This window comes from Podarcis cretensis (assembly GCF_951804945.1).
Source record: "Podarcis cretensis genome assembly, chromosome: 5".
NCBI classification, from domain to species: Eukaryota; Metazoa; Chordata; class Lepidosauria; order Squamata; family Lacertidae; genus Podarcis; species Podarcis cretensis.
Window position 1 is genome coordinate 96,886,233 of NC_137174.1, and position 25,397 is coordinate 96,911,629.

Consider the following 25,397-nt stretch of genomic DNA (forward strand, 5'->3'; position numbering starts at 1 on the left):
GCTGATCTTTACTAGTGATCAATATAATTTTAGAACATTCAGACAGAAATGGGCAATTACACAAACACCCCAAATCCCAGAAGGCCTCCTTGTAAACTTTTAGCAAGACTGTGAGGTGGTACTGCTACCATCAATCATTTCTAGTCTATCTATGCAATTGATATACAATATATAGCCAGTTCTTTAGCAGAAACCTTTGGATTTGTCCTTGAGCATTAAAGCCAAAAATAAATTGAACAACTATATGACTTTTAGAAGACATCTGAAGGGATGTTTTTAATGGTTGAAGCTTTCTTGTGTTTTTAATATTTTGTTGGGTGTCGCCCAGAGTGGCTGGGGCAATCCAGGTTTAAAAAGGTACCGTATTTTTCGCTCTATAGGATGCACTTTTTCCCCTCCAAAAATTAAGGGGAAATGTGTGCGCGTCCTATGGAGCGAATGCAGGCTCCTTGGCTTCAGCGATAGCAACGCGAAGCCTCTGAAGCGCAGAGGGAGCGCTCCCTCCACGCTTTGGAGGCTTCGCGTTGCTTTCACTGAAGCCTGGAGAGGGAGAGGGGTCGGAGCACACTGACCCCTCTCGCTCTCCAGGCTTCAGGGATAGCCGCCTGAAACCTCCGGAACACGGCGGGAGGTCCCACTGCGCTCCGAAGGCTTCAGGGATAGCCGCCAAGACACAAGTCAAGACAGCCAGCGGGATGGATCCCGCTCGCTGTCTTGGCTTCTTTGCTCTTTGGGGCTGGGCGGGGGGACCCAGGCTTCCCCCGGCAGCCCCGAGAAGCTCTGGGAGAAGCAGACAGGCTACACGTGTTTTTTTCTTGATTTCCCCCTTTAAAAACTAGGTGCGCCTTATGGAGTGAAAAACATGGTAAATGACCCCAAGATTGTTAAGTCCAGTCAAAGGCGACTATGGGGTGTGGCACTCATCTCACTTCAGGACGAGGGAACCAGTGTTTGTCCACAGACAGCTTTCCAGGTCATGTGGCCAGAATGACTAAACTGCTTCTGGTGCAACCTGACACTGTGGTGGAAGCCAGAGTGCAAGGAAACACCAATTACCTCCCCTGCCGCAGTGGTACCTATTTATCTATTTGCACTGGCATGCTTTCGAATTGCTAGGTTGACAGAAACTGGGACAGAGCAATGGGAGCTCACCCCGTTGCACGGATTCAAACCGCTGACCTTCCAATCGGCAAGCCCAAGAGGCCCAATGGTTTAGACCACAGAGTCACCCACGTCCCTTCATCCAGGTTTACCAGACCACTGAAACAATAAAGCAGGCTTAAAATTTAATGAGTTCTGGTGACCTTTGGCCAAGTCACAATCACCCTCAAGCAGCAAGATATCAACACTACTATTATAGTCAGGATTACAGCTATACTACTATAGCGGCAGTAGGAATAGTACCACCCATGCAGTTATCATGGTCCTGTGGAATATGAAGCACTAGGAAACCTGCATAATTCATTCTTCCACCTACTTTTAAAAGAGATACTAGCACTTTAAGGCAAGAAGTGTCACAGCAAAATGCTATGCCTGCTACTAGTCCTGCCTTCCTTTCTGGAGGAAAGAAAAATAAGGTAGCCATCTGCACACTGGAAATTGGCTTAAGAGAAAAGGATTTATTGTGTATTTCATCCAGCTATTTTTTTCAGTCACAATACTTATGTGCAACCATGGTTGGTATGATTGGTATTCCAGGCACATAGTGCATAGTTCCAGGCACATAGTTAATCAGCATGTCTAGAACACTACAAAAAAATCACATCTTCTCAGCAATGTGATATTTCTACTGCTTTCCAAAATAAATGTGCACAGACTGCATACATCACTTGGTCCTTATAGCCTATTTATTATATGCCGCTCTCCACCCAGAAACACTCCACAACCGAAAGAAACATACATGTTACCAACAAAAGTTGGGAGGAAGGTGGGGGAGCTGAATTTTATGCTAACTCAAGCAAGTTGGCAATAACCTCCTGCACCCTCTACCCCAACCCCCGCTTCACACTTGCAGAGACATTACTGGTACAGTGGTACCTCAGTTTACGAACTTAATCTGTTCTCGAAATCCATTCTTAAACCAAAACCTTTCTTAAACCAAGGCGCGCTTTCCCTAATGAGGCCTTCCGCCACCGGCGCCCTTCCACCATTTGGATTCTGTTCTTAGACCAACGTAAAGTTCTATTTCTGGTTTTGCAGAGTTTGTAAACTGAATTGCTCTTAAACCGGACTGTTCTTCAACCAAGGTACCACTGTATTTCCTTTGGACATAAATTACTTAAAACTTTTGGATAGAGGACTAACAGCAATTCCAACTTCCTTCCCAAGGAAATGCCTCTTTTCACTGCCTTGGTCAACAACATGCAGCCAGCTCGGGATGAAGTCCGTTATTCCTGGCATCTAGCCAATTAAACTGAATACACTTCCAAATAAAAACCTTCCCTTTATTCTTGCACTTGCCACATGCCTCATTAAATTATAAAGTTACATCTTCAAAGCTTCTTACAGCGGGGTTTGCAAGACACCACACCGCAGGAATTTTGGGCTAGGTTGTGGGGGCAGGGAACAAAAGAGAAGAGCTACCAAGAAGCCAAAAGTCTCCTGCCCCATAAAGAATACCAGTAGTACCATCTTTGCTTGATCATGCTGACAGCACCCCCCCCCTCAAATATTGAGTCATACTAACTTGGCCCCGATCCCACAAATGCTAGCCAAATTTGAAGCCCAACACTCCTGAGCTATTACATCAACAGGACCCCAGGTTTGGGGGGGGGGGACAAACATTTGTAGCTTTCCAATTCTGCATTAAGCTGCATAGAGCCTCAAACATTGGGACAGCCAGCACTGCCCTCAAAATACAATTTCTGACTTAATGCGCTCAAAAGGTAAAGGACCAAAGGCAAAGGGACTTACTCATGGGGGAACCACGCAAGGCCTTTCTACCTCACGCTGAGGATTCGCTGCATGCCAGTTGAGTAATTTCAGAAGCATTATAAATAAGGGATGAAGAGAGTGATGAGGACGGACCGCTGCCTTTCCCCCTGACCCAAGTTCAAAACCAACAGGCCTCACACACCCTGCAGGATTGATTTATTTAAATTTAATCATTTCTTGCATCTATAGCGCACCTTTTTCTCCAAGGACCTCAAGGCATCACACATGGATCTCCTCATTTAATCCCCAAGACAGCCCTGTGAAGTAGGTTAGGCTGAGAGGCAGTAAATAGGCCAGGTTCACCCAACGAGTAGGGATTTGAACTCTAGTCTCCCAGGCCCAACACTAACCACTACACCACACTGTCTCTCTGTACAGAATCCCTCCCTTCTAACCCCGCCTCTGGGCCAAAGCTAACTGGTAGACAGCCTGCCTCGCGAAGCAGGAAGTCCCAGGTCAGGACCCCTGACCACATCTCTAGGGAGGGCCAGCAAAAACCCCGGAGAGCCGCTGCCAGCCAGTGCCGCCAACACTGAGCTGGGTGGCCTCGGCATGAGGCTGCTTCCTGCGCTCCGCGAGTGCCAAGCCTAATGGGAGGCTCCTCGCGAGCAACGGGCTCGTCCCGATCCTACCCAGAACAGCCACGAGCACCCGGAGGAGACACAGCCTTACCGAGAACGTGCGGTGGTGTTTTTGCTCGGAAAAGCCGAAGCGGCCATGGGAAGCTTCACGCCAGAAGAGGGAAAAGGCAGCCCGTTATTCGCACGCCCCGTTTGCTGAAGGGCGATTCTCTCCCTCAGAAACCCGCTTCCGGCAGGCCACATTAATTAATTAATTGAGAATAAATAATAATAACATTATTTGTACCCCGCCCATCTGACTGGGTTGCCCCAGCCACTCTGGGAGGCGCCCAACGTATAGAAAAACGTAATTAAACGCTAGAAAGCTTCCCGGGAAAGGGCGCCCGACCACATCCCTCGAAGGCTGGAAGAGGCTTAGGGACAGCGGCCCTCAAGGGCGAAGCAGAAGCCCCTCAGGAGGAGGACGAGCCCAGCCCGCGTCGGCGAGGCCCCTCTCAGAACAGAAGGAGCCACAAGGACAACCACCCTAACGACGAAAGAGCCGGCAAATGGGCCGCAAGAAGAAGAAGAAGCGGCGACCACCGCCCGGCCGGACTCACCTAGTGGCGCCGTCGCTGAGGCGGCTGCCGCTGCCGGTCCTTCCAGCTGCGCCCCCTCCGGCACCGACTGGCAAGATGGCGGCCGCTCCCCCCTCCCCTATCACTGCAGAGCCGCCGCCACTGCGCACGCGCGGGTCGCGCCCGGGCCCCAGGACGCATGCGCTGCCGCCCTCCTTAGAGAGGGCGAGGGCGAGTTCGGGATGGTGGTTAAGGACGAGCGGGTGCCGGGGAGGAGGGGCGGGGCCGATTACTGCTGCTGAACCCAGAATGCAACGCGCAAGATCGCGGGTTCCATTCGAGGCGGAGGTGGCGTGCAAGGCACGATGGGAAGTGTAGTTTATATCCCTCCGTTCGATTACAGAAACTGCTTACGGGATGATGAGGCTGCCGCTGTTGCATACTGAGCGGGGGGGGGGGGGGGGTATTTTATTTTATATTATTTTTATTTAGTGGGAAAAGTGGACGAGGCTCCTGCACTTTTAATAGGGTTGAGTTGAGGGTTGCCTTTTTTATTTTTGCAGAGGGATTTTCAGCAGGTGGAGCTTGCACTGGGGCAGGCAGAGACATCTCCCCACCACCACCACCCAGCTGTGACATTTCGTGCAATTTCTTCTTCTTTGGCGATCCCTCGTAGCCAAGTAAGATTGTCTTCCATAAACACAGTTTTAATAATGAGTCCCTAAGTGACTGTGGAGGCCAATTCTGGATCCACACGTTCTTCCGCAGTGGGGACAGAGATTTCCGGATGGGAGTTGATCATGGTGTGGATTTGCCAAGCGTGCCTAACTCTTGGCACGTTTCTCCCTTTCGTCCTGAGTTCAAGCATCTTCAAAGCCCATGACACCTTTGGTAAAGGCTGTTCTCCAACTGGAGCGCTCGCAGGCCAGTGTTTCCCAGTTGTCAGTGTTTATACTAAATTTTTTTAGATTTGCCTTGAGACAGTCTTTAAACCTCTTTTGTTGACCACCAGCATTACGCTTTCCATTTTTAAGTTCGGAATCGGGTACAGTGGTACTTCGGGTTAAGTACTTAATTCGTTCCGGAGGTCCCTTCTTAACCTGAAACTGTTCTTAATCTGAAGCACCACTTTAGCTAATGGGGCCTCCTGCTGCCGCCACACCGCCGGAGCACGATTTCTGTTCTCATCCTGTTCTTTTAAATGGCAACTGCCCTCCAGACGTGCCAGGTGAATTCACTCACTTGGGCACATCATCAAATAGTGTCCTAGATTATCTTCTAGTTTCAGAAGACCTATTTTCAAACTTCTTTTATTTCAAAGTAGATAATATACATTCCAGTGACCACCTACCTCTAGCTGCCAAGCTATCGCTTGACTGGCACCCGGTTAGCGGTACACACTCAACTCATGTAGGTTTAAATGCCACAGCTCAAGTAAGAGGCATTAAATGGTCTATGAAACAGGCCCAAAAATATGCAGAATTCTTCCAGAGGAATATCTCCGAATCCCTTATTGTTTCATTGGCGGAGTTGTCTGAACCAAATAAGATACTGGAGTGGTTCTCCCACTTCTCTGCAGATTTAACTAGCTTCTTTACGATGCCGGCTCACCTGGTTAACCGAGACCAACCCAGGTTCGGTGCACCTTGGTTTGATGCCAAATGTAAGCAAGCTAGACTCTCTCTCTGTTGTATCTACAACAGATATAAATCTTCTGGAGCTGAACCTGAAGCAAAGTTCTTAACCTGAAGCACTATTTCTGGGTTAGCGGAGTCTGTAACCTGAAGCATATGTAACCTGAGGTACCACTGTAGTTGCTTTGGAAGATGATCATCAGGCATGCACACAATTTATTCACCACTTGACTGCAAATAAAAACCAACCCTCAAAGCTGTTTACAAAACAGTAAAAGAAAAATTTGCAACCCTACTTTGAACCATACAAAACATTTAACAGGGGAGAGGCTGGCTGAGCCTTTTCATGGATGCTCCTTCCAGTAATTTTTATAATTAACTTTTAAAAATGTATTATATATTTCTAAAAACAAAACTGCTCATTTGAAATGAGCTGTGCATCAAGCTGGCAGAAGCAAAACTCACATTTTATTTCCTGTAATGATGGTGTTATTATTTGCGTTCTTCAGAGTATTGTTTTTTCAAAAACGGAATGACAAATTGGTTTTGTCCTATTAGGAATGCAGCGGTAATTGGCCGCAGGTGGGAGAAGGAAAGTGTTAATTGTGTGATTCAGAAGTAAAGTAATACACATGGATGCTTAAAGGGAAGGGGGTGACAAGCTACACCTGCTGAAATGCCCTCTTCTTTACACCTGCTAGGTAAAGGTAAAGGGACCCCTGACCATTAGGTCCAGTCGTGGCCGACTCTGGGGTTGCGGCGCTCATCTCGCTTTATTGGCCAAGGGAGCCAGCATACAGCTTCCGGGTCATGTGGCCAGTATGACTAAGCCGCTTCTGGCAAACCAGAGCAGCGCACGGAAACGCCGTTTCCCTTCCCGCCGGAGCAGTACCTATTTATCTACTTGCACTTTGATGTGCTTTCGAACTGCTAGGTTGGCAGGAGCAGGGACCGAGCAACGGGAGCTCACCCCGTCGCGGGGATTCGAACCGCCGCCCTTCTGATCGACAAGTCCTAGGCTCTGTGGTTTAACCCACAGCGCCACCCGCGTCCCATTACACCTGTTAGAGATGTATAAATTCCATCTTTTATATGCCCATTAAATAACCTGTTCTCTTTTAGACCTGGCCACTGTAATTCATTAAGATTTATACCCCACAGGCAGCTAACAAACATAATCTAAAGGGCATTTATCACATGTATGTTTTATATCCATGCCATACTGTCATGTCTGGCTGTAAATAGCACCAAGCAACTCAAGTAAATTGAACTTAAACAAAGGGAATTACAGGCAGCCAAAGAACACTGATCATTTTTGGGTTTCCCCCCACAAAACAAAGGCTTGTCCTGTCTGTTTTATTTTTAGAAATAGACACTTCAAAAAGACTTGTAGATAAAAAAAGCTGATGGAGGGGTAGCAGTATTATGAAGTTTCTGCCCCCAAAATAGTGTTTAAGGAGCCACAAGACTTATTTTTGCCAACAGAGCAACTGCATAGCAGATGAACAGACAGGCTGAAGAAGAAAAATCTCTCAAGAAAAATGAGCCACTGCCTGCATTCTGAAGTCGTCCATATAGTTCCAGAAGCATGTACTACATGTTTTTCTCAACATTTGTTTGTGTGTAGTTGATGGATGGTATTATTCCGAGTACACTAGCTGAATTTAATGAACATGGCTAAGTCCATTAATTTCAGTGGATCTGCTCTGAGTAAAACTTAGTTGAGTACGACACCCCCATACCTATATATACACCCTTTCTTGTAATTTGAATCTATTGGTACGGGTCCTACCACCCAGAGGAGAAAACAAGCTCGCTCCATCTTTCATGTGGCAGCCCTTTAAATATCTGAAGATGGAGGTGCTGGTACCGAGTGTGCTTGAGTTCCCATCGAAAAAACCAACTAGATCTTCTTTCAGTCTCCTCTTTCCCAGGCTAAATATACCCAGCTCCTTCAACCATTCCTCATAAGGCTTGGTTTTCAGACCGTTGCGGTCATCTTGTTACCTTTGTCTGCCCATGTTCCAGCTTGTCAACAGCCTTCTTAAATAGTAGCACCCTGAACTGGACACAGTATTCCAGGTGCGGTCTGAGCAAGGCAGAATAGGTTGGTGAGTTTATTCCCATTCACTTGAAGTGCACCAGTGCCTTGTTATCTTGTCCCGTTTGCATAGATAATTGCCTGAAAATTCTCAATTTCCCAAGCTCACTGTACTGTCAAAATACATCGTGAGGTTCCAATTGCAACTCATCTGCTACTTGCTGGTAGAGCCTGCTGCATCTTTGCCTTCCTTCCAGTTCACTCTTCTGCTGAGGGATGGAAAATTGTAGACACCATTGACAACCACTGGGACGGGGAGCTGACACAGGTGTTGGTGAACAGCAGAAAGTGGCTTCTGTGTGCTGTTGCCACTGTGTGCAGGGTGTTGCTCCTCCTTCACATTTACCTGCCTTTTCAGAAGAACCACCCCCCCCCCCCATTTTACCATTGCTTGTTTTCTCCACAACCTTTTCCTTCTATTTTACACATCCCTTTCTTCCATTCTTTTCTTGTCCACTTGGTATTTTATTCTCTATTCCATTCCCCCTTTGTTTTTAACATCTCCTCTTTCTTCTTTTGCATTCTCACCTCTGCCGTGGCCCTCTTTCCCCTGCTTCCTATCTGTCCCATTGCTCCTTTTTGTACAATGGTCTCCCCTGGAAACCAGGCTTGCATTTGAGCCACAGCATCCCAAGAAACTGCTCCAAAACCTCATTCAGTGCTTGGGCTCTACTCCAGAAGCAGGAGGAAGCCAAAAGGGGCATTTCCATAAGCACTGAAGTATGTGGGTGTGTAGACATAGCGAAATGAAAGCTGAAAATGTGAATGGGGCCAGAGCATCTCACTCAGCCAAGACGCTGAGATCCAGCGCCAAGGGTCTTCTGGTGGTTCCCCCATTGTAAGAGGGGAGGTTAGAGGGAACCCAGCAGAGGGGCTTTTCGGCAGTCATGCCCACCCTGTGGAACGCCCTCCTAGCAGATGCCAAACTGATAAAACACCTATGTGCTTTTCAAAAGACATTGAAGGCAGCTCTGTTCAGGGACGTTTTTAGTGTGTGTTGTAGTATTGTGTTTTTTACTATTTTTTGTCGGGAGCCACCCAAAGTGGCTGGGGCAACCCAGTCACACGGGCAGCGCATACATAATAATAATTAATAATAAATACAGTCGTACCTTGGAAGTCAAACAGAATCCGTTCTGGAAGTCCGTTTGACTTCCAAAATGTTGCTTCTGATTGGCTGCAGGAAGCTGATTGGCTGCAGCCAATTGGAAGCCGCAGAAGCCCCGTCGGACATTCGGGTTCTGAAGAACGTTCACAAACCGGAACACTCACTTTCGAATTTGCTTCATTCGAGAGCCAAAACGTCCGAGTACCAAGGCATTCAGGATCCAAGGTACGACTGTATATGATTATGATGATGTCATGTGTACAAGGGGCAGGTTAAATCTTTTGGACACTGACAAAAATGAACCACACACAGGCAAGGTGGAGTCCAATAAAACTATTTTATAAATAAAAACAAGTAGGGTGGTTTCAATTTATATAAAACCGAAGGGTGTGTGAGGGAAGGGGCAATATGTGTGACGAGAGAAAATAGCACCAAAGTGGGGGGAAAGGAGTTGAAAAGAGAGCCAAGATGTCGACGTAGTACCAGGTGAGGAAGGAGGAGGAAGAGGGAAGACAGAATGGTAATATAGCACCAGGAGGAGGAGGGAGGGAGGACTGGCAACTTGACACTTGAGATCATGGGCAATGCCCTGAAAGAGAGACTAATGGTAGGCAGAAAGGGGGCAAATGGTTCAAAAGACCAAATGAGCAGAGCAGTGGCAAAGGTGTAGAAGAACTGGCATCACGGTGGTGGGCGTAGGGGACTAGCAAAAAAGGGGGAGCCGATGCTAGACTGGAGAGGAAAGCGGGAGGGAAGGAACACTTCAATCTTAAAAACAACAAACCCCACAAGACATTCCAAAAATGGTTGACATTTGGTGCAGAAGACAACTGTTGCATGGCAGGAAGGCCAAATGTGGTTATGGGCCACAAGGGGACTAGAATGTACCGTATAATAGAGGGTGCTTCTCCCAACCAGGTCCTTGGCAAGAGCACAAAAGCAGTTTAGCTAAAGGTGGGCTGTGATAAATCGTACAAATTTTTGCATTGGCGTGGGATGGTCAAGGGCTCTGGAATTCTCCACTGAACAAATCCCTGCCATAGCAAGCAGAGTTAAGTATTGCTTCACGTGTGATGACTTTCCTACAAGAACTTCTGTACGGGAAACTGCGTGAAAATTGTGTAAAGTCATGCATGACTGTATGTGTGCTTTGCAGTTTAGTATAACTCCTCTATTGCAAGCCTTCCCTGCCTGCAGATGTAAGAAATTCTGCACATGAGTGGCCAAGAAGGATGGGCTAGGATTCACTGAGAAATGCAGTGGAGAGGGCAAGTATAGAAAAGGCAGCGGGATTAAACAGAATCCACAAGGAAGGGCACAGCGCTACACTGGGTGAAGATCTCTCTGGACTTCCTAAATCCCTTCTTCAACCATTTGTATTTTCTATGATTTAGCAAACATGGCCACTGTGCTCCCCCTGCAAGTGTGAGGGCTAGGAATGTTTTGGAAACTGACATTGCCCCATGTGTGATTCTGGAGTGTCTATGTTGCAGCACAGCTGCAAGCAATCCAGATAAGCCAGAGGCCTTGCTTATACCCCAGACACACAAGAAATGCAGAGTGTGCCCACAGAGCAGTCTGGGCTTGGTTGTGGGACTCTTTCCCCCCACCTTCAAGCCCAAACCTTGCTGCACTTGTGCCCGAGAAGAAAAGGGAAGAAACCAGAAAGGCCTAACAGCTGCGAAGGAAAGGACTGCAGGGGAGACAATAGTGAGCCCTTATTTTCTACACATGCCCCGCTCACTTGCTTTTCACTGGTGTGCTGGTGCTCTTTCAGAGGGTGGGGACAGCAGAAGCAAGAACTCAGCTTGGAGAGTACATTTTTAAAGCCCCCTCTTCCATGCACAACAGTGAAAAGTTAGGCCTCGTTTCCAAGCATGGCTCAGCATCAGTTTGGGATGGATAGTGGCATGACAACTGGCATAAAATGTGCTGGTCTAAGTTAAGGGTGAGGCTTCAGCTAACCTTGGGCACGTTCAGAATAAACGTGGTCATAGTTCATTGGTAAACTTACTACTTGTCCCTCAGCTATCAAAGGGAAGAGTCCATGATTACAGATCACCACAGCAGTCTTTAAAAAGTAGCAGAGGAAAAAGCTATGGACAGACAGCCACTCCTCACTGATCCTTAGCCTGGGTGATGGAGCTGCAGCAAAACAATTTGGCATTTGGGTAAATTAAGCACACCTCTAGTAGAAGCTATGGTTGAGAATAGTTATGGTTAAAAATACAGTTAAAATATTTATTAGACTTCTGCATCCAAGAGGGAGGAGGCTCAGCAATCTGATATTTGCTGGAGTACATAAAATACTTTTTTGGGGGGAGACCCTAAAAACATCCCAATAAAAATTTCAGTGTATTCTCAATGGCCAAGGAAAGATGAATGGATGTTTGGGGGAGGAGGGAAACGGACTGCAGCATCATAGCAGAGGACAATGCTGCGTGACAGGAACAGTGAACAGGAGCACCGCATAAGTTTATTGTTTATTTTGCTTCTGGCAATCATGGTGCAGGGGTCCACTTGGGGCAACTCATCTGGCCCCTGGGACATAAGCCTAGTGCAGCAACTCTTCTTATTTTGGAGATCCACCCATGTTCACAACCATGACGACCCCAAAAGTTTCTTTGTTAAAATCCTCATAGAATTGTAGAGCTGGAAGTTCATCCAGTCCAAACCCCTGCAATGCAGGAATCGCAACTAGATCACACATGACGTGTGGCCTTCCAACCTCTGCTTAAAAACCTGAATCCCACAGAACTTATTTCATACTATTTGTGCTAATGAAATTATCTTTTTGATGATATTTGTCTACCTCCCCATCCCCCATCTCTTCCCCCCCCCCTCCATCACTTTTTCAGTTTTGGGATTGTTAAAAAGAAAAGGAAGGATGAAAGGGAGGTAGGAGACAAAGAAGAGGGGGAGGTGGGCAGAGGAAATGCCTAGGGATACTGCTGCCAGGGTTATGTAGTGTGGATGCACGGCATAAACGACACAGTGGAGCAGGCTGAGAGCAGAGAGCATCTAAAAACAGCTTGGCTTAAGAGACAACGGACTGATGGGCACAAGAGAGACCTGGGTGTGAAAAGGTGGCAGTAAAAAAGGCTCTACTAAACAGGCCACTGGACGTCGAAGAGATACAGCAAGAAGATAGCTCACCATGAGTGCTCGGGTAGAGAAAGAAAGCGTATTAGAAAGGGGGGCACTTGTACCTGTAGTACCTCCAGGAACATGAACTATGGACACTGGGAGTTGGCACTCTCGCTATTGGCGCTAATCAAGACATGGGAGGCAAAGAATCAAGGAAGAGTGTGAGCCTCTTTGGCGGCTTCCAGCTCTTATCACCATCTGAGAAGCTCTCAAGGGGAACTCTCACCTGCCTGGCAAGGTGGGAGATCTCCTCTCAACCTCATGCCAGTGGCCACCAAGCTGCTACATCTTATCAGATGGAAGACTGAAGGCACAGCTGGATCTGAGCCCTGCTCCCTTCCCGGGGTTATGGATAAGGTGGGGCACCTTCCACCAGGATGGAAAGAAGCCATCTTCAGCCCCCACATGGCCAAGTGCCTGCCTGCAGGGCTCTGCATCTTCCTCGGTTGTGGGGGAGCCCAACCACCACAGCACGCTGCAGCTCTCCCCAGCACGGGCGGCCAGCTCAGAGGAAGTCAAAGACCCCGTAATTCTTGGCTGCTCGACAGAGAGGGACACAAAAAGGGGCGAGAAGAAAGAGGGCAGGTGTTTAGGGCAGGAGAAGTGAGCCGGCAGGGAAAACACAGGCGAGCAGCAGAGTCCCCAGGCAGATGCGGATTAATGGGTTAGAGAAGGGGTTATGGGGGGAGGGGTTGGCACAAGCAAGGGGGGGGGAAACGCGCCTCTGCAATCAAGTCCAGGGGTGGTTCAGGCGAGGCTGCCGGGCCCTCTTGCAGGCAGGGATTAGAATCAAAAACATTTAGTTCAGTTTATTTTCGGGGGTTTTTTCCCTTTTCATAATTGCCAAGACCAAAAAAAGAAAAGAAAAGGAATCCCCCACAGGCCGGGCTGTTCCTAGGAGACAAAACCAACGGGGGCGGCAGGCAGGCGGAGGGAGGGGCGACGTTTCACATTACATCCACAAAGAACTCACTGGGGTTGCCCATGGCCATTCGGAATGACTGTCTACTGGCCGTCAGTTCAGGGGGCACAGAGGCCAGGTCTCGGCCAGGGGGAGCCCCTGGGGGTCCCAGGGCGGAAGGCGGCGGAGGCATCAGCAGCATCGGGGGGCTGTAGAGAGGCGGCAGGCCAGGAGGCCCGTAGGACTGCTGGCTGTGGTGGCTGCGGATGCTGTGAGCCATCGAGTGGTGGCTGCGCTGGCTGGCCGGCACCGAGCGCTCGCTGGCTGCTCGCTCCCTCCGCATGCTGCTGCGGCTGGTGTGGTCCGACTCACTGCCGCTGCCACCCGACTTGGACTCCCCGGCCTTGGGCTCTCGCTCCTTCCTCCTCTCGCTGCCGCTGCGGTTGGAGCCGCTGCTCCGGCTTCCTGCACAAGAAATTGGGGGGGGGGGAGGACAAGAGAATATTTGGGTCAGGCCCATCAGAATAGGTAGGAATAACCTCACAGGAGCCTCCAGCTGTCACTTTGCTGGATTGGGCCCAAAGTCCATGGAAGTGCAGCACAAAAGTGGGAAGCCAGGCAAATAGTGGGGAGCAGGAAGCAAAGCGGCAGGGATGTTATACTAATTTTGTTGTTGTTGTTGTTATATCATCTCCAGTAGAAGGAAAATGACAATCATATAACAAAAGGCTCTGGGCATCTTCCAGTAAATTAAAACACATTAGGACACCAAACATTACAAAACTCCCCTATACACAGCTGCCTTCAGAAATAAAGAAAGGCCATCAGGCAACATTAAAACACGGCCAGGGCAAAAGCCAAACAGATCTCCCGGGATTTAATAATAATAATAATAATAATAATAATAATAATAATAATATTTATACTCTGCTGATCTGTCTGGGTTTCCACAGCCACTCTGGGCAGCTCCCAACAGAATAATAATAATAATAATAATAATAATAATAATAATAATAATACAAAGCGATAAAACATCAAACATTAAAAACTTCCCTAAACAGGGCTTCCTTCAGATGTCTTCTAAAAGTCAGATAATTGTTAATTTCCTTGACATCTGATGGAAGGGCGTTCCATAGGGCGGGCGCCACTACCGAGAAGGGCCTTTGGGTATCATCTGGATGCTGCTACAGAGAAGGCTCTGAATACTTTCAGCTGATCTCTCTGCCCTAAATGAAATTCCCCCCAAAGGTCTAAGCCAGTGGTTCCTAATCTTTTTTTGGCCATGCCCCACCTAAGCATCTCTAAAATCCTGATGTCACACACACACCCTGCCGTGACATATAATTCTTATTATTCAAAAAGTGAACTCCTATTCATGTGGAGGAAACCTAAAAAGGCCATTCACTGTTAATAACTCATTCCCGAATTGCCCCCCTTAAAAATCAAATCCCCGCCCCCCCGTGGGGCATGTGCCCCACGTTGGGAACCACAGGGACTCTAAGCAGATCTCACAACCTTGGGATCAGCCACTAAACCTTCTGGCTTTGACAAAGAGATGCCAAAAGAGGTTCACAACTGAGCAAATGCAGGCTCTGGCACACCCACAAGAACCTGACCCTAACAAACACCTGCAGTCCAAAGGAACAAATCCCTCCCCAAACCCACTTGGCCCATTTATCTCTGGGCAGAAGCGAGGTTGCTCCTCAAGAGGAAGTCCAGCTGTTCAGACTTAACAAGTGCTTGCATGTGATACGATCTTTATGGCATGGGAGGAATTCCTCCCATGTCCCACACGGCTCACATTTACCTTCGCTGTGCTGGCTGCCCGCGCTTCCGCCTCCATAGCTGTAGCCTGGGTCAGGAAATCCAGGGTGGGGGTTGTATGGATGGGGTGGCGGATACTGGTAGGGGAAGGCCATGGGCCATGGGGCAGCTCCTGGGTGAGGCAAAGGAGCCAAGGTGTCCTGATCGGAGGCGCCGCTGGACCCATCGTGGTCATGCAAGGACAGGCTGGCCAGGTCTGTGGAACAGGGACAGAGAAAGGGCAAAGGTTACACCAGGAGCAAGGGCATAAGTGAGCTTATCCTCATTTCTTACCTATGAAATTCAGGTTGTAGTGCAGAGAGGGAGTGGGCAGCATGGGAGGATGCTTATCTCCTGGTGGGGAGTTTTTGATTGAAAGCTAAAGATCCCCACAGAGAAGGTGACTAGTCTGACTCCAAAATACAGGACGAAAGGGAAAGGACGGTGTCAGGTTCAACAAAAAAGGAGACTCCAACTGAACTTTAGGAAGAACTTTCTGATGATAAGAGCTGTTTTGACAGTGGAGCAGACTCCCTCGGGAGGTGGTGGACTCTCCTTCCTTGCAGATTTTTAGGCAGAGTTTGGGTGGCCATCTGTCGTGGATTCTTCAGCTGTGATTCCTGCATTGTAGGGGCTGGACTAGATGAGCTCGGGTTCCCTTCCAACTCTACAATTCTATGATTCTGTAAAGCCACATGGGCTTGCTTTGAGGGCTCTCCTACTTCTAGTCTCCCAGGAAACAGATGGCCACGTTGAGAGCCTGCCAGAACCACCCACTACCTGTTCTTGCTCCCCCCACCCCCTGCACAGTGCAAAGAAGGAGTCTTACTGCCGCAGAGGTCGCCAAAGATGTAGTAGCACTGCTCCGAGAAGGTGATCTTGTTGACAGTGTGTCGGATGTAACCGGCCTTCAGGAGGTTGCTGGCATACTTGCGGGATTCTCGCCTGTCTGTGAAGCCTTCTACATGGTGGTAGAGCCAATCTACCACATCGGATCCTGCCAAGAGACAGCAGCAAAGAGGGACTCAGCAAGGATGGAAGCAGACAGCACCCTGTTCTGCTCTGAGGAGAGGAAGGTGCTTGGAGGGAAGCTGGCTCCAGCCTTCTTTTGCTGCCTTAGTCCAGCTTAAAGGTAAAGGTACCCCTGACCATTAAGTCCAGTCGCGGAAGACTCAGGGGTTGCGCGCTCATCTTACTCTATAGGCCGAGGGAGCCGGCGTTTGTCCGCAGACAGCTTCCGGGTCATGTGGCCAGCATGACTAAGCTGCTTCTGGTGAACCAGAGCAGCGCACAGAAACACCGTTTACCTTCCCACTGGAGCGGTATCTATTTATCTACTTGCACTTGACGTGCTTTCGTGGTCACGTGCTAGGTGGGCAGGAGCTGGGACCAAATAACAGAAGCTCACCCCATCGCGGCGATTCAAACCGCCGACCTTCTGAGTGGCAAGCCCTAGACTCTGTGGTTTAACCCACAGCGCCACCCAGCTTACTGGGCTATAAAGAAGATGATGTTCAGAAGTCATGATGGAGTCACAATGTACCTAGATGCTCCTCCTGACGTGCTCAATAACATCTTACCAACCTCTGTGCTCGATCTGATGCAACACAGTGGCTTAGAATGAAGGTTGTGAACCAGAAGTTTCTGACCCAAATCTGTTCTCACCCCTGAACTCATTTCAGACAAGCCATTATGCTCTCAGCCTCAAGGACACCCCAGTCCCACTTGTGAGACAGGCATAGTAAGACCCATCTTACAGGACACATAAAACACTTAAGTGCACTGTGTAAATGCTAAGTATCCTCTTTATTCTGCTGATCTTGAGGGCTAGAGAGTGAAAGCTGAGACTCTAAGGAATACAATTCTGCAGAAGATGCCATGTATAATCCTATTTTTAGAGATACTTCTCTTGCAAACGGGTTAGTATGTTTTCCCTCTGATACACATCTAACCTGTCCTCCTTATGAAGTTACCGTCGCTTATCTCAAATAGGGGCTTGAGACCGTTATCTGCTCGGGAGAGGCAAACAGTGAGTGGTTCTCCCGTGGCCCTTCACCCATTTGCCCTATGGAGGGCCTGCGTCTTACCAATGAAGGCATTGGGGATGGTGATCTTCAGCCACATGCGGTCGCGCACCTCCAAGCCCGACTCTGGCGAAGCCATGGCTTTGACAATCGTGGCCATATCGCTGTGGATGGACAGGTGAAAGTCATCGAGACCTGCGGGTCGGACGGAGGGAAGGGAGGCAGAGATGAGAGGGGATGGAAAGGCAGAGGAGCACATGAAGGTGCCACACACAGGAGGGTAGGGCAAGGGAACAATACATCACAGGCACACCCTAAGCTTCTGCAATCCTTCTTGGGTCAGGATTTCCCCTAAGAACCACTGAAGGTGCAAAAAGAGAGAGCAGCAGGCCTCATACTGGGCTGCTCTTTGCCTTTTTCCTAGAAACAGGCAACTGCAGTCTAACCACAACGCCCTGAGCACACCCAGCCCAAGCAGGGCAAATCGCCGGTGGTTTAATCCTTTACTGACAAAGCACAAACTTACAGTTGCCCCAGAGGTGCACTAAACACACACACACACACACACACACACACACACACACACACACACACTTCTGGTGACCAGGCAGCCAGCGCACCTCCCCGGGCTTTTGCTCCGAGCTGGAATGCTGCCACAATGGGTGGCTGCCCCAAACTTAAGTACCCTCATCTGACAGCCTGTGAGTCCTTCGACACGGAAGTTGTAGCTGTGCCTGCCTCTTCAAGCTGCTCCTAGTCCTGGGGGACAGTGGGGAGGGGATTCAGACACCGCATCTCCCTCCTCTCCTAGCACATCCTGTCCTTCCTCCCCCATCTCTGGCTGCGGCCTCGCAGGAGGCACAAAACCCCATAAATCATGACCCTCTTCCCCCAGGTCAGCTTCTGGCCCGCTACACCTTCCATCTGCTCTGCAGAGCCCTGCCAATCCCTGGCACGCAACCTCCATTACTACCCAGACTGTTTTATCCTTCAACAACAGCTTTTTTTAGAAAGTTCAGAGCAGCTTAAACACCTGATCAGGTACACATCTGCTTAGTTTCAGTAATGCTACAGCACCAGGCCTTGCCATTCTTCTCAACGGGCCAACTTCATAGCCTCTGGCCAAAACCCACTCAGAGGCCAGCGCTATGAGGCAGCTGTCCCAAACGCACAATTCCTAACACATCCACCTTTCCTCTCTTGAGCTCCCTTTTGGAAGAGAGGGTAAGTTCTCCTGTGCTCAGCATCACATCTTCCAACTTCCTCACCATTTGCCTAACAGGAAGCCAGCACTGCGTCCACCTGAATAAACCATGCTCCCTGAAGTTGTTCTGGGACCATTCAGGGTTTTCAGCCAGCGACTGCTTAACTTCAATCCATTTACAAGGGACACTGCAGTGTTTCAGCCCCAAACATAGCCATTTATCTCAAGCAATTCAGTCAACGCTGCTTCACTGAGGATATTGCTCCACCAGAAAAATCACTGCACACTGCTACTTGTTTATGTGATGTCTTTTGTTATTTTTATTTTCAATGTGTAAGTTGCTTTGAGGCATGGATGTAAAAATGCTACCAATACATATACAGTGGTGCCTCGCAAGACGAAATTAATTCGTTCCGTGAGTTTTTTCGTCTTGCGATTTTTTCGTCTTGCAAAGCACGGACTTTGGAAAAGCTTCAAAAATCACCAAAGTCTTCAAAAACCTCAAAAAAGGCTCCCACACTGCGTGCTATGAGTTGCTCCTCGAAGTGAATGCACGGTTTTAAGAAAAAGGAAACAAACTTGCAAGACAAAGGAAACAAACTTCCAAGACGTTTTCGTCTTGCGAAGCAAGCCCATAGGGAAATCCGTCTTGCAAAGCAACTAAAAAAACGAAAAACTCTTTCGTTTTGCAAGTTTTTCGTCTTACGAGGCATTCGTCTTGCGAGGTACCACTGTAATAAATAAAAATAGATGGCCCTGTAAAGTTTTCAGGGTTCTCCTCCCTCCTTTTTGCAACCCTCTTGATTCTCCCACCGACCACACAAACAAACAGGAAACACTCATTATCCTAGAAGAAGCAACTAAGTGAAGAAATCTCTGTAGCCTTCTGTTTCACCTAGCCTCACACAGGTCCCTCATCCCGCTCATCCTCCAATCTTTGGTTTAAAATATTTAGCTTCTAAAAGCATCCCTGTTGCTTTAGCAAAAGATGGAGCAAACACCTCTTTCCATGCAGCTCAAGATCTATTGAGGGAAACCATCCACTTTCCAAGCCTCAAATCTGGGTTTTGCCCCTGTGCATGTATTGCTCCTATCAGGTTACGGCGTGCAGGTGACCAGAAGCCGAGCAGGGGTGGGGGACACACAGGCACGAGGACTTACGTTCGGTTTCTGGGATGGAGCTGGTGATGGAGGAGCTGGTGGAAGTGATTGTGCTCATGGATGGGCTCATACCGTACGCTGGGTAGGTGCCGGTCATTGCTGCGGTGTGGGAAACCCAGGCTGCTGGGTCAATGGGCCTGATGGGCTCACCTAAAGGGAACACACAGGGCACGTGAGGAAGCCCCCTCCTCAAGAGTCATCCCCTCTCGCCAAACCCGCCACCTCTGGGCAAGCCCTGTCCTCCCCCAGCATCAGCCGGGACTCACCCGGATCGGAGCATGGAGAGTCTGGCCCAGCCCAGATCCGCTGGGGAGCAACTGGGGGAGAAAGAAGAGAGGGAGGATCAACACGAGGGGTGCGGGGGGGGGAGCTCCCCCTAGGCGGAGGCGGGCAGGGGGCACGGGGGGCACGGGGGGGGGTATGCGGGGCATGGGCTGCATGCAGGGAATTGGCCTGCTAACTTAGTAGCTTGTCTTGGGTGTGATGTGGAATAGGGGACTGATTAGACATGGGGTGATGGAGAGGGGCAGGAGAGAGGCAGATAGAGAGAGAGCAGAACAGAGGGCCAGAAAAAAAGGGGTTTGAAACCTCCGTCACACCCTTAGGGCCAATTTATACATTCAACAGAAAGAAGCAGTCAGGTGTTTCCAAGATAGCCAAGATAGGGTTTTGTATAAGTAATACATCATCATCATCATCATCATCATCATCATCATCATCATCATCATTACTGATGCAGGTGAGGGATCACGCCTACAAAATATTTGTTGTTACATTTTTATGCCACCTTTCTCCATGGTACTCAAGGGGGCAAACATGCTTCCCCCCCCCCCCGTTTTGCCCTCCCAACAACCATGTGCTGTAAGTTAGGCTGAGAGCCAGTGCGACTGGCACCCCAGGTCTCCCAGGGTGCTTCATGGCTGAGTGGGGATTTGAACACTGGCCCCCCAAATCCCAGTCCAGCACTCTAACCGCTATACCACACTGGGTCTCATGTATGTAAAATCTCCTTGTGTGCAGTAAAACTAGCAGGGTGAAGGGTTTCTGCCTAGCTTTCTCTCCCATACACTGTTTTTCTGGGTACAAGGAGCCCCCACTCTGTCCCAGTAAAGGAGCATTCAAACATGCAACTCCCTTGGCCACTTGCATCCTGCAACAAGGCAATATTGGGGTGGGGCACGTTATTAACTGTTGGTTCTATAGAACACCAGTCCTCATGCACACTACTAAGCAAACCAAGAAATGAAGCAAAAACCACTTACTCCTGGGTAGCGAGAAGCAGCCCCTAGGGCTGGGATCCCAGCACTTGGCAACAGTCAGAGTGATGGGCCTGGAAGAGAAACATAATGGCTGTCACTGCTACCAGATCTGGTCAGCTCAGTTCGCAGAAAAGCCACCCACATACACATGTCTAGACATGCAGAAGAAACAAGAATAAATCTTCCCCTATAAACTGAGTGGGTGAGTTTTACATCCCTAAAGCTCAGTACTGGGGTATTATGATGGAACAAGACAGGGAAACATGTGAGAAGCTCTCGCTTGCTTTGAACAATGGCCCCCTGACACTTTGTTTTCCTCTTTCTGCTACATCAACGTAAGTAACATAATATAACAGAAAGGGGAAAACAAAGTGTCAGGGGCCAGAAAGGCTGTCATTTTGCCTAAACAGAATTCCACTGCCACCAAACCCAAATGCAGCAACTAGAATAGATGAAGGCTGGTGCCACTATCTTTGTCTTTTGCTCACACACAATGAACCTGTAAGCCTTGGGCTATCTTTCCTTGAAAATTTTTATTTTTACTGATCTGCGAGACTTAACTGTCCTCTAGGCTCACTTGGAACAGTCAGCAGTCCAAGATGGCCATGGGTCTTCTGCAGGGCACCAGGGGGCACTGCTAGAAACTGAGCGCCAGCCCTGCATTACCAGACGCCACCAAGCCCACACTCCCAAGAACAGTTGTAGGTTTAGAGAGTGAGCTGCCTTGGAGCTGCAGGGGGAGAAAAGGCTACCTACCCTGGCTTGTGCACAATCTCCCTCAGCACTCGCACAGCGTCGTCGTTGCTCATGTTTTCAAAATTGATGTCATTCACCTGCAGAGAAAGATGAAAATGTAAGAGCCCCACAAAAGTGTATGGATCTTAAATGAACATGTGGAGATGCCCAACAGCAGTACTGGGATAGATCAGGGATCCCCAAATTAAGGCCTGCGGGCTGGATAAGGCCCAAGGGACTCATTTATCCAGCCCACAGCGACCCCCACTGCTGCCGCCCGCTCTTACCGGCACTGCGCTGCGCGGCTGCCCACTTCCGAAGCTCTGGAAATAGTTTGTGCACATGTGCAAGCGTTATTTGCGCATGTGCAAGTTATTTCCAGTGCACATCCAGGTCAGAGGAGGCCCGTGCACATGTGCACAAGCTATTTACGATGCTCCTCTGACCCGGAAGTGCGCCGGAAATAGCGTGTGTGCACACACATATGGGCACACGCTCCCCCGCCCTCCAGCTCACTGCACGATTGGCGCTGGAGACACCAGCCCGAGGTGCAGTAAGTCTGCTGACCCCTGGGATAGATGGATCAATCTGGTCGCCATCAGGTAGAAGTATTTCCCAGCCCCACCACCTTTTCTAGGTAGAGATGTGCTGGAGAGGGCAGTGGCTGCTCCACATCAGATAGTCTTCTAAGAAACTGATTGCCTTGACCCTTTCCAGTCTGGGTTCAGTCCTGTGCTTCAGGCTGAAACAGCCTTGGCTGTCCTGACTGATGACCTTTATCAGGAGCGCAACAGCAGGAGTCTGACTGTTGCTCCTCCTGATCTCTTGGTGGCTTTAGATGTCATTGACCAAGGCATCTTTCTGGACCAGCTCTGTGGGTTAGGAAGCCTATAGTAATCTGGCGGTTCCACTACTACCTGCAGGGCGAGTTTCAGAAGGGAGCTATTGCTCAGCCTTGTGGCACACTTTGTGCTACAGGGATTTGCAAGGTTCCATTGTATCCCTCATTCTATTTAGCATCACGGAGCAAAGTGGCACCCAGCCATGTTTCTCCTTCCCCTCTGAATCAGGTGAGGCTGTACGTGTCTTGGAACAATGCCTAAACACTGGAGGACTGGAGGAGGGTCACAAAACTGAAACCAAACTAGACAGAGGAGCTGTGCATGGGCAGTTATCAGATCTGGGAAGTAGACTGCTGGCCTGTTCCAAGTGGGGTTGCCCTTTCCTTGGACAATGAGATGGCTAGCATGGAGCACCTTCTGTCAGCTATGGCTGGTTCATCAGGTAAAGCAGTTCCTGGACAGGGAGTGCCTGATTACAGTGACCAATGAAGTGGTGACTTCCCAGCTGGACTATTATAATGTGCTGGGTGGGGGGGCTACCCTTGATGAAGATCCAGAAGCTGCAGCGAGTGCAGAATGTGACAGCTAGGCTTCTCAGTGGCTTAACCCATTGGGGGCATGGAACGCCTACCCTGAAAGATTTCCATTTGCTCAGAACATGCTGTTTGGGCAAAATTCAAGGGGCTAGGGGTGATTTATGAAGCCCTACAAAACATGGGGCCTAAATACTTGAAAAATCTGCTCATATATATGAAACTGCCTCTGCATTAAGATCAGGAGGACAGACTTTCTCGGCTGTGCTGCAGGCATTTGAGATCTGCTATGCAGTTATCTCAGTGGTGGTCCCCTGGTGCCAGTCCCTCTGAGACAGAAGACTATGTGAAACAGAAATCACCTAGCAGTTTCTGCCACCACCTGAAGACCTATTTTTCCCCCAAGCATTTGTGGGGTATGGTTGCGTCGATATATTATCGGCTCTAGTGTTTGTACTGCGGAATACTAATTGTTTTGTTGTTCTCTGCCCTGGGGTTCCTTGTCAGTGAAGGGCTGACTAAAGATGTTTTAAACGAATGCTATGGACTGAGCTTTGGGCTTGTACACGCAACGTGTGTGCTCTGCCCCCCACCTATGGCCTCTTTCCTAGATCTGACGGTTCTTGCCTAGTAACAGGCAGGTTTTAAGCTTTCAAAGCCTTAGGTACACAGCCCAGAGGGTTTATCATGGCCCCAGGGTTCCCTTGAGATAAGAACCACATCATTTACACAAACAAGACATTCCAAATCAGCCATCCTGATTTTATCTCTGTCCTGGGTCGCTGTGCTTCCACCTTCCACAGATAGCAAGTACACTCTCTGGTATAGAATCACAGAATTGTAGAGTTGCAAGGGACCAGGAGGATCATCTAAGCCCAACCCCCTTTTGCCCAACGTGTGACTTGAACCCACAACCCTGAGATTAAGAGTCTCATGCTCTGCCAACTGAGCCAAAACTGAAATCTCTGTCGTGATCACAGGATAACAGATTCTGTAGAAAGAGGCCTGGTTCTCACGTCATGCTCAGCCAAACCCTAGGCTCACTGTTCAACTGCGTGGGCTCCTGGACAGAAACCTGCAGCTGCTTTGCTCCTCCCCAGTCCTTTGCGCGTTGCATCGCACTGAGCTTCGCGTATTGTGAGTATAGCATGAAACCAAGGCCTCTTGGACATCTGGCTCTCAAAGTTTTAAAAAAATTAAAAAGCACCTGCAGCAGCATGTCTCCGGGCTCAATTCTGCCATCGGCTGCCACAGCCCCTCCCTTCATGATGGAGCCAATGTAGATGCCGCCGTCACCACGCTCGTTGCTCTGCCCGACGATGGAGATGCCCAGGAAGTTGTACTTCTCTGTACAATCATAGAATCAGAGTTGGAAGGGACCCGAAGGGGAGGTATTTGTGCAATTAGAACAGCACACAACCAATGGCCAGCATTTCATTAATTCAGCCAGGCCATTAACCAGCTACAAGGAATGCCTGTTAGGTATTTTTAGACAACAGAAAATGGAGACAGGCTGAAAATGTTTGGGGGGGATTGGATGACCAAATCTAAATCATCTTGTTTTATTGGTAAGCAAAAAAGGAAACTGCCTTTTTTTTAAAAGGGGGGGGGCACACACAGAGATAGGCATTACCTGTGTGGTAGCACATACTAGAGACTATGGACAAATGGAAAACGATATAAACATGTAGCACTCAGCAAAAAATAAATAAATGGCACAGGCCATTTAGCATTACATTATGAAATAACATTTTGTCTATGGTAGAAAAAATCCAGTACAGTGGTACTGCAGAAGTCAAATGAAATCCGTTCTAGAAGTCTATTCGACTTTCAAAACGTTCAGAAACCAAGGCGCAGCTTCCAATTGGCTACAGGAAGCTCCTGCGGCCAATTGAAATCCGCATTGGACATTCGGATTCCAAAGAACGTTTGCAAACTGGAACACTCACTTCCAGGATTGTGGCATTCAGGAGCCAAAACGTTCGACTTGCAAGGTGTTTGGGATCCAAAGTACGACTGTAGTTTGCTCTTCAGCAATCAGGCCTGAGATGCAAAATATCTGTTTGCCCACTTCCTTCCCGCCATCCCAATCTGGGTTATGTGGGCCAAATGACTTCAAGCAACTACCTGTACTCACCCATGTTGAGGGTAACTGTGATAATGTTCAACGACATGGTAGAATCTGTGATGCTGCTGAAGGATGAGGACTACAACAGAAAGGAAGAGGGTGAGACCCAAAACATAACCTAGATGCCACTTGCAAGACCTGTGGAGAGGGTGGGGTAACAATGCCCTCAGAGGTTCTCTCCCTTTTTTCCTTAATTTTTAAATTGTGCCCAACCACTCGTGAGGTCACTTGCAGCACTCTCCCTACTCCCAGACACCCTCCCCAGGCATCTCACCCGTTCAATGCGTGGTACTTTCTGCTTCCGCCTGCGTCGCTTGTGCCTTCTCATCAGCCGGGAGGCGCTACTCTGCTCTGTTGAGCTGCTGAACCTACAGTATGGAGGCAAAAGCAAGGCTCACAAGGTGGCCACCAGGAAAAGCACAGAAAAAGGTAGAGAGGAGGCAAAAAAAAACCACCACCTCTGGGTAACTAGGAATGTAATTAGAAGAGGACAGGGAGCCACCTTGGCTAATCCCTTGCACAAGAGAGGACCTCCTCTTCCATCTATTTCTTGTCCCCAAGCACACACAAAAACAAAGCAGCAAATGAAAAGACACATCACAAAAATGAGTTTCAAGAGATTAGAACAGGCTAGGCCACATGCTGCAGAGGCACTCTGTACCAGGCTTTGCCAACATGTTGCCCTTCAGATTGGACCACAACTCCCATCAGCCTCCGGAAGCACAGTTGTTCAGCTGTGGCTGAT

General features: G+C 48.9%; 2 protein-coding genes across 4 annotated transcripts in view; both read right to left on the reverse strand.

Moving 5' to 3' along the window:
• AP2M1 (adaptor related protein complex 2 subunit mu 1) overlaps positions 1-4,267 on the reverse strand; it is a 30,012-nt gene extending 25,745 nt beyond the window's left edge. Inside the window, exon 1 of the mRNA XM_079978127.1 lies at positions 4,115-4,267. The gene's annotated coding sequence lies outside the window, so the exon portion shown is untranslated. The remainder of the gene's footprint in view (positions 1-4,114) is intronic.
• A 4,966-nt stretch (positions 4,268-9,233) lies between these two features.
• Positions 9,234-25,397, reverse strand: part of DVL3 (dishevelled segment polarity protein 3) — a 54,175-nt gene continuing 38,011 nt past the window's right edge. Inside the window, exons 6-17 of one of the 3 annotated variants that reach the window (XM_079977883.1) lie at positions 24,927-25,020; positions 24,662-24,731; positions 23,732-23,871; positions 21,171-21,247; positions 20,418-20,485; positions 19,422-19,472; positions 19,156-19,305; positions 16,854-16,985; positions 15,596-15,763; positions 14,771-14,983; positions 13,036-13,428; positions 9,234-12,599 (exon numbers count right to left, since the gene is read on the reverse strand). In XM_079977883.1, the coding sequence (XP_079834009.1) occupies positions 12,568-12,599; positions 13,036-13,428; positions 14,771-14,983; positions 15,596-15,763; positions 16,854-16,985; positions 19,156-19,305; positions 19,422-19,472; positions 20,418-20,485; positions 21,171-21,247; positions 23,732-23,871; positions 24,662-24,731; positions 24,927-25,020 (1,588 nt within the window). In that variant the 3' untranslated portion in view covers positions 9,234-12,567. Of the gene's footprint in view, positions 13,429-14,770; positions 14,984-15,595; positions 15,764-16,853; positions 16,986-19,155; positions 19,306-19,421; positions 19,473-20,417; positions 20,486-21,170; positions 21,248-23,731; positions 23,872-24,661; positions 24,732-24,926; positions 25,021-25,397 lie in introns of all 3 variants that reach the window. The other 2 variants (XM_079977881.1, XM_079977882.1) reach the window with 2 other exon arrangements.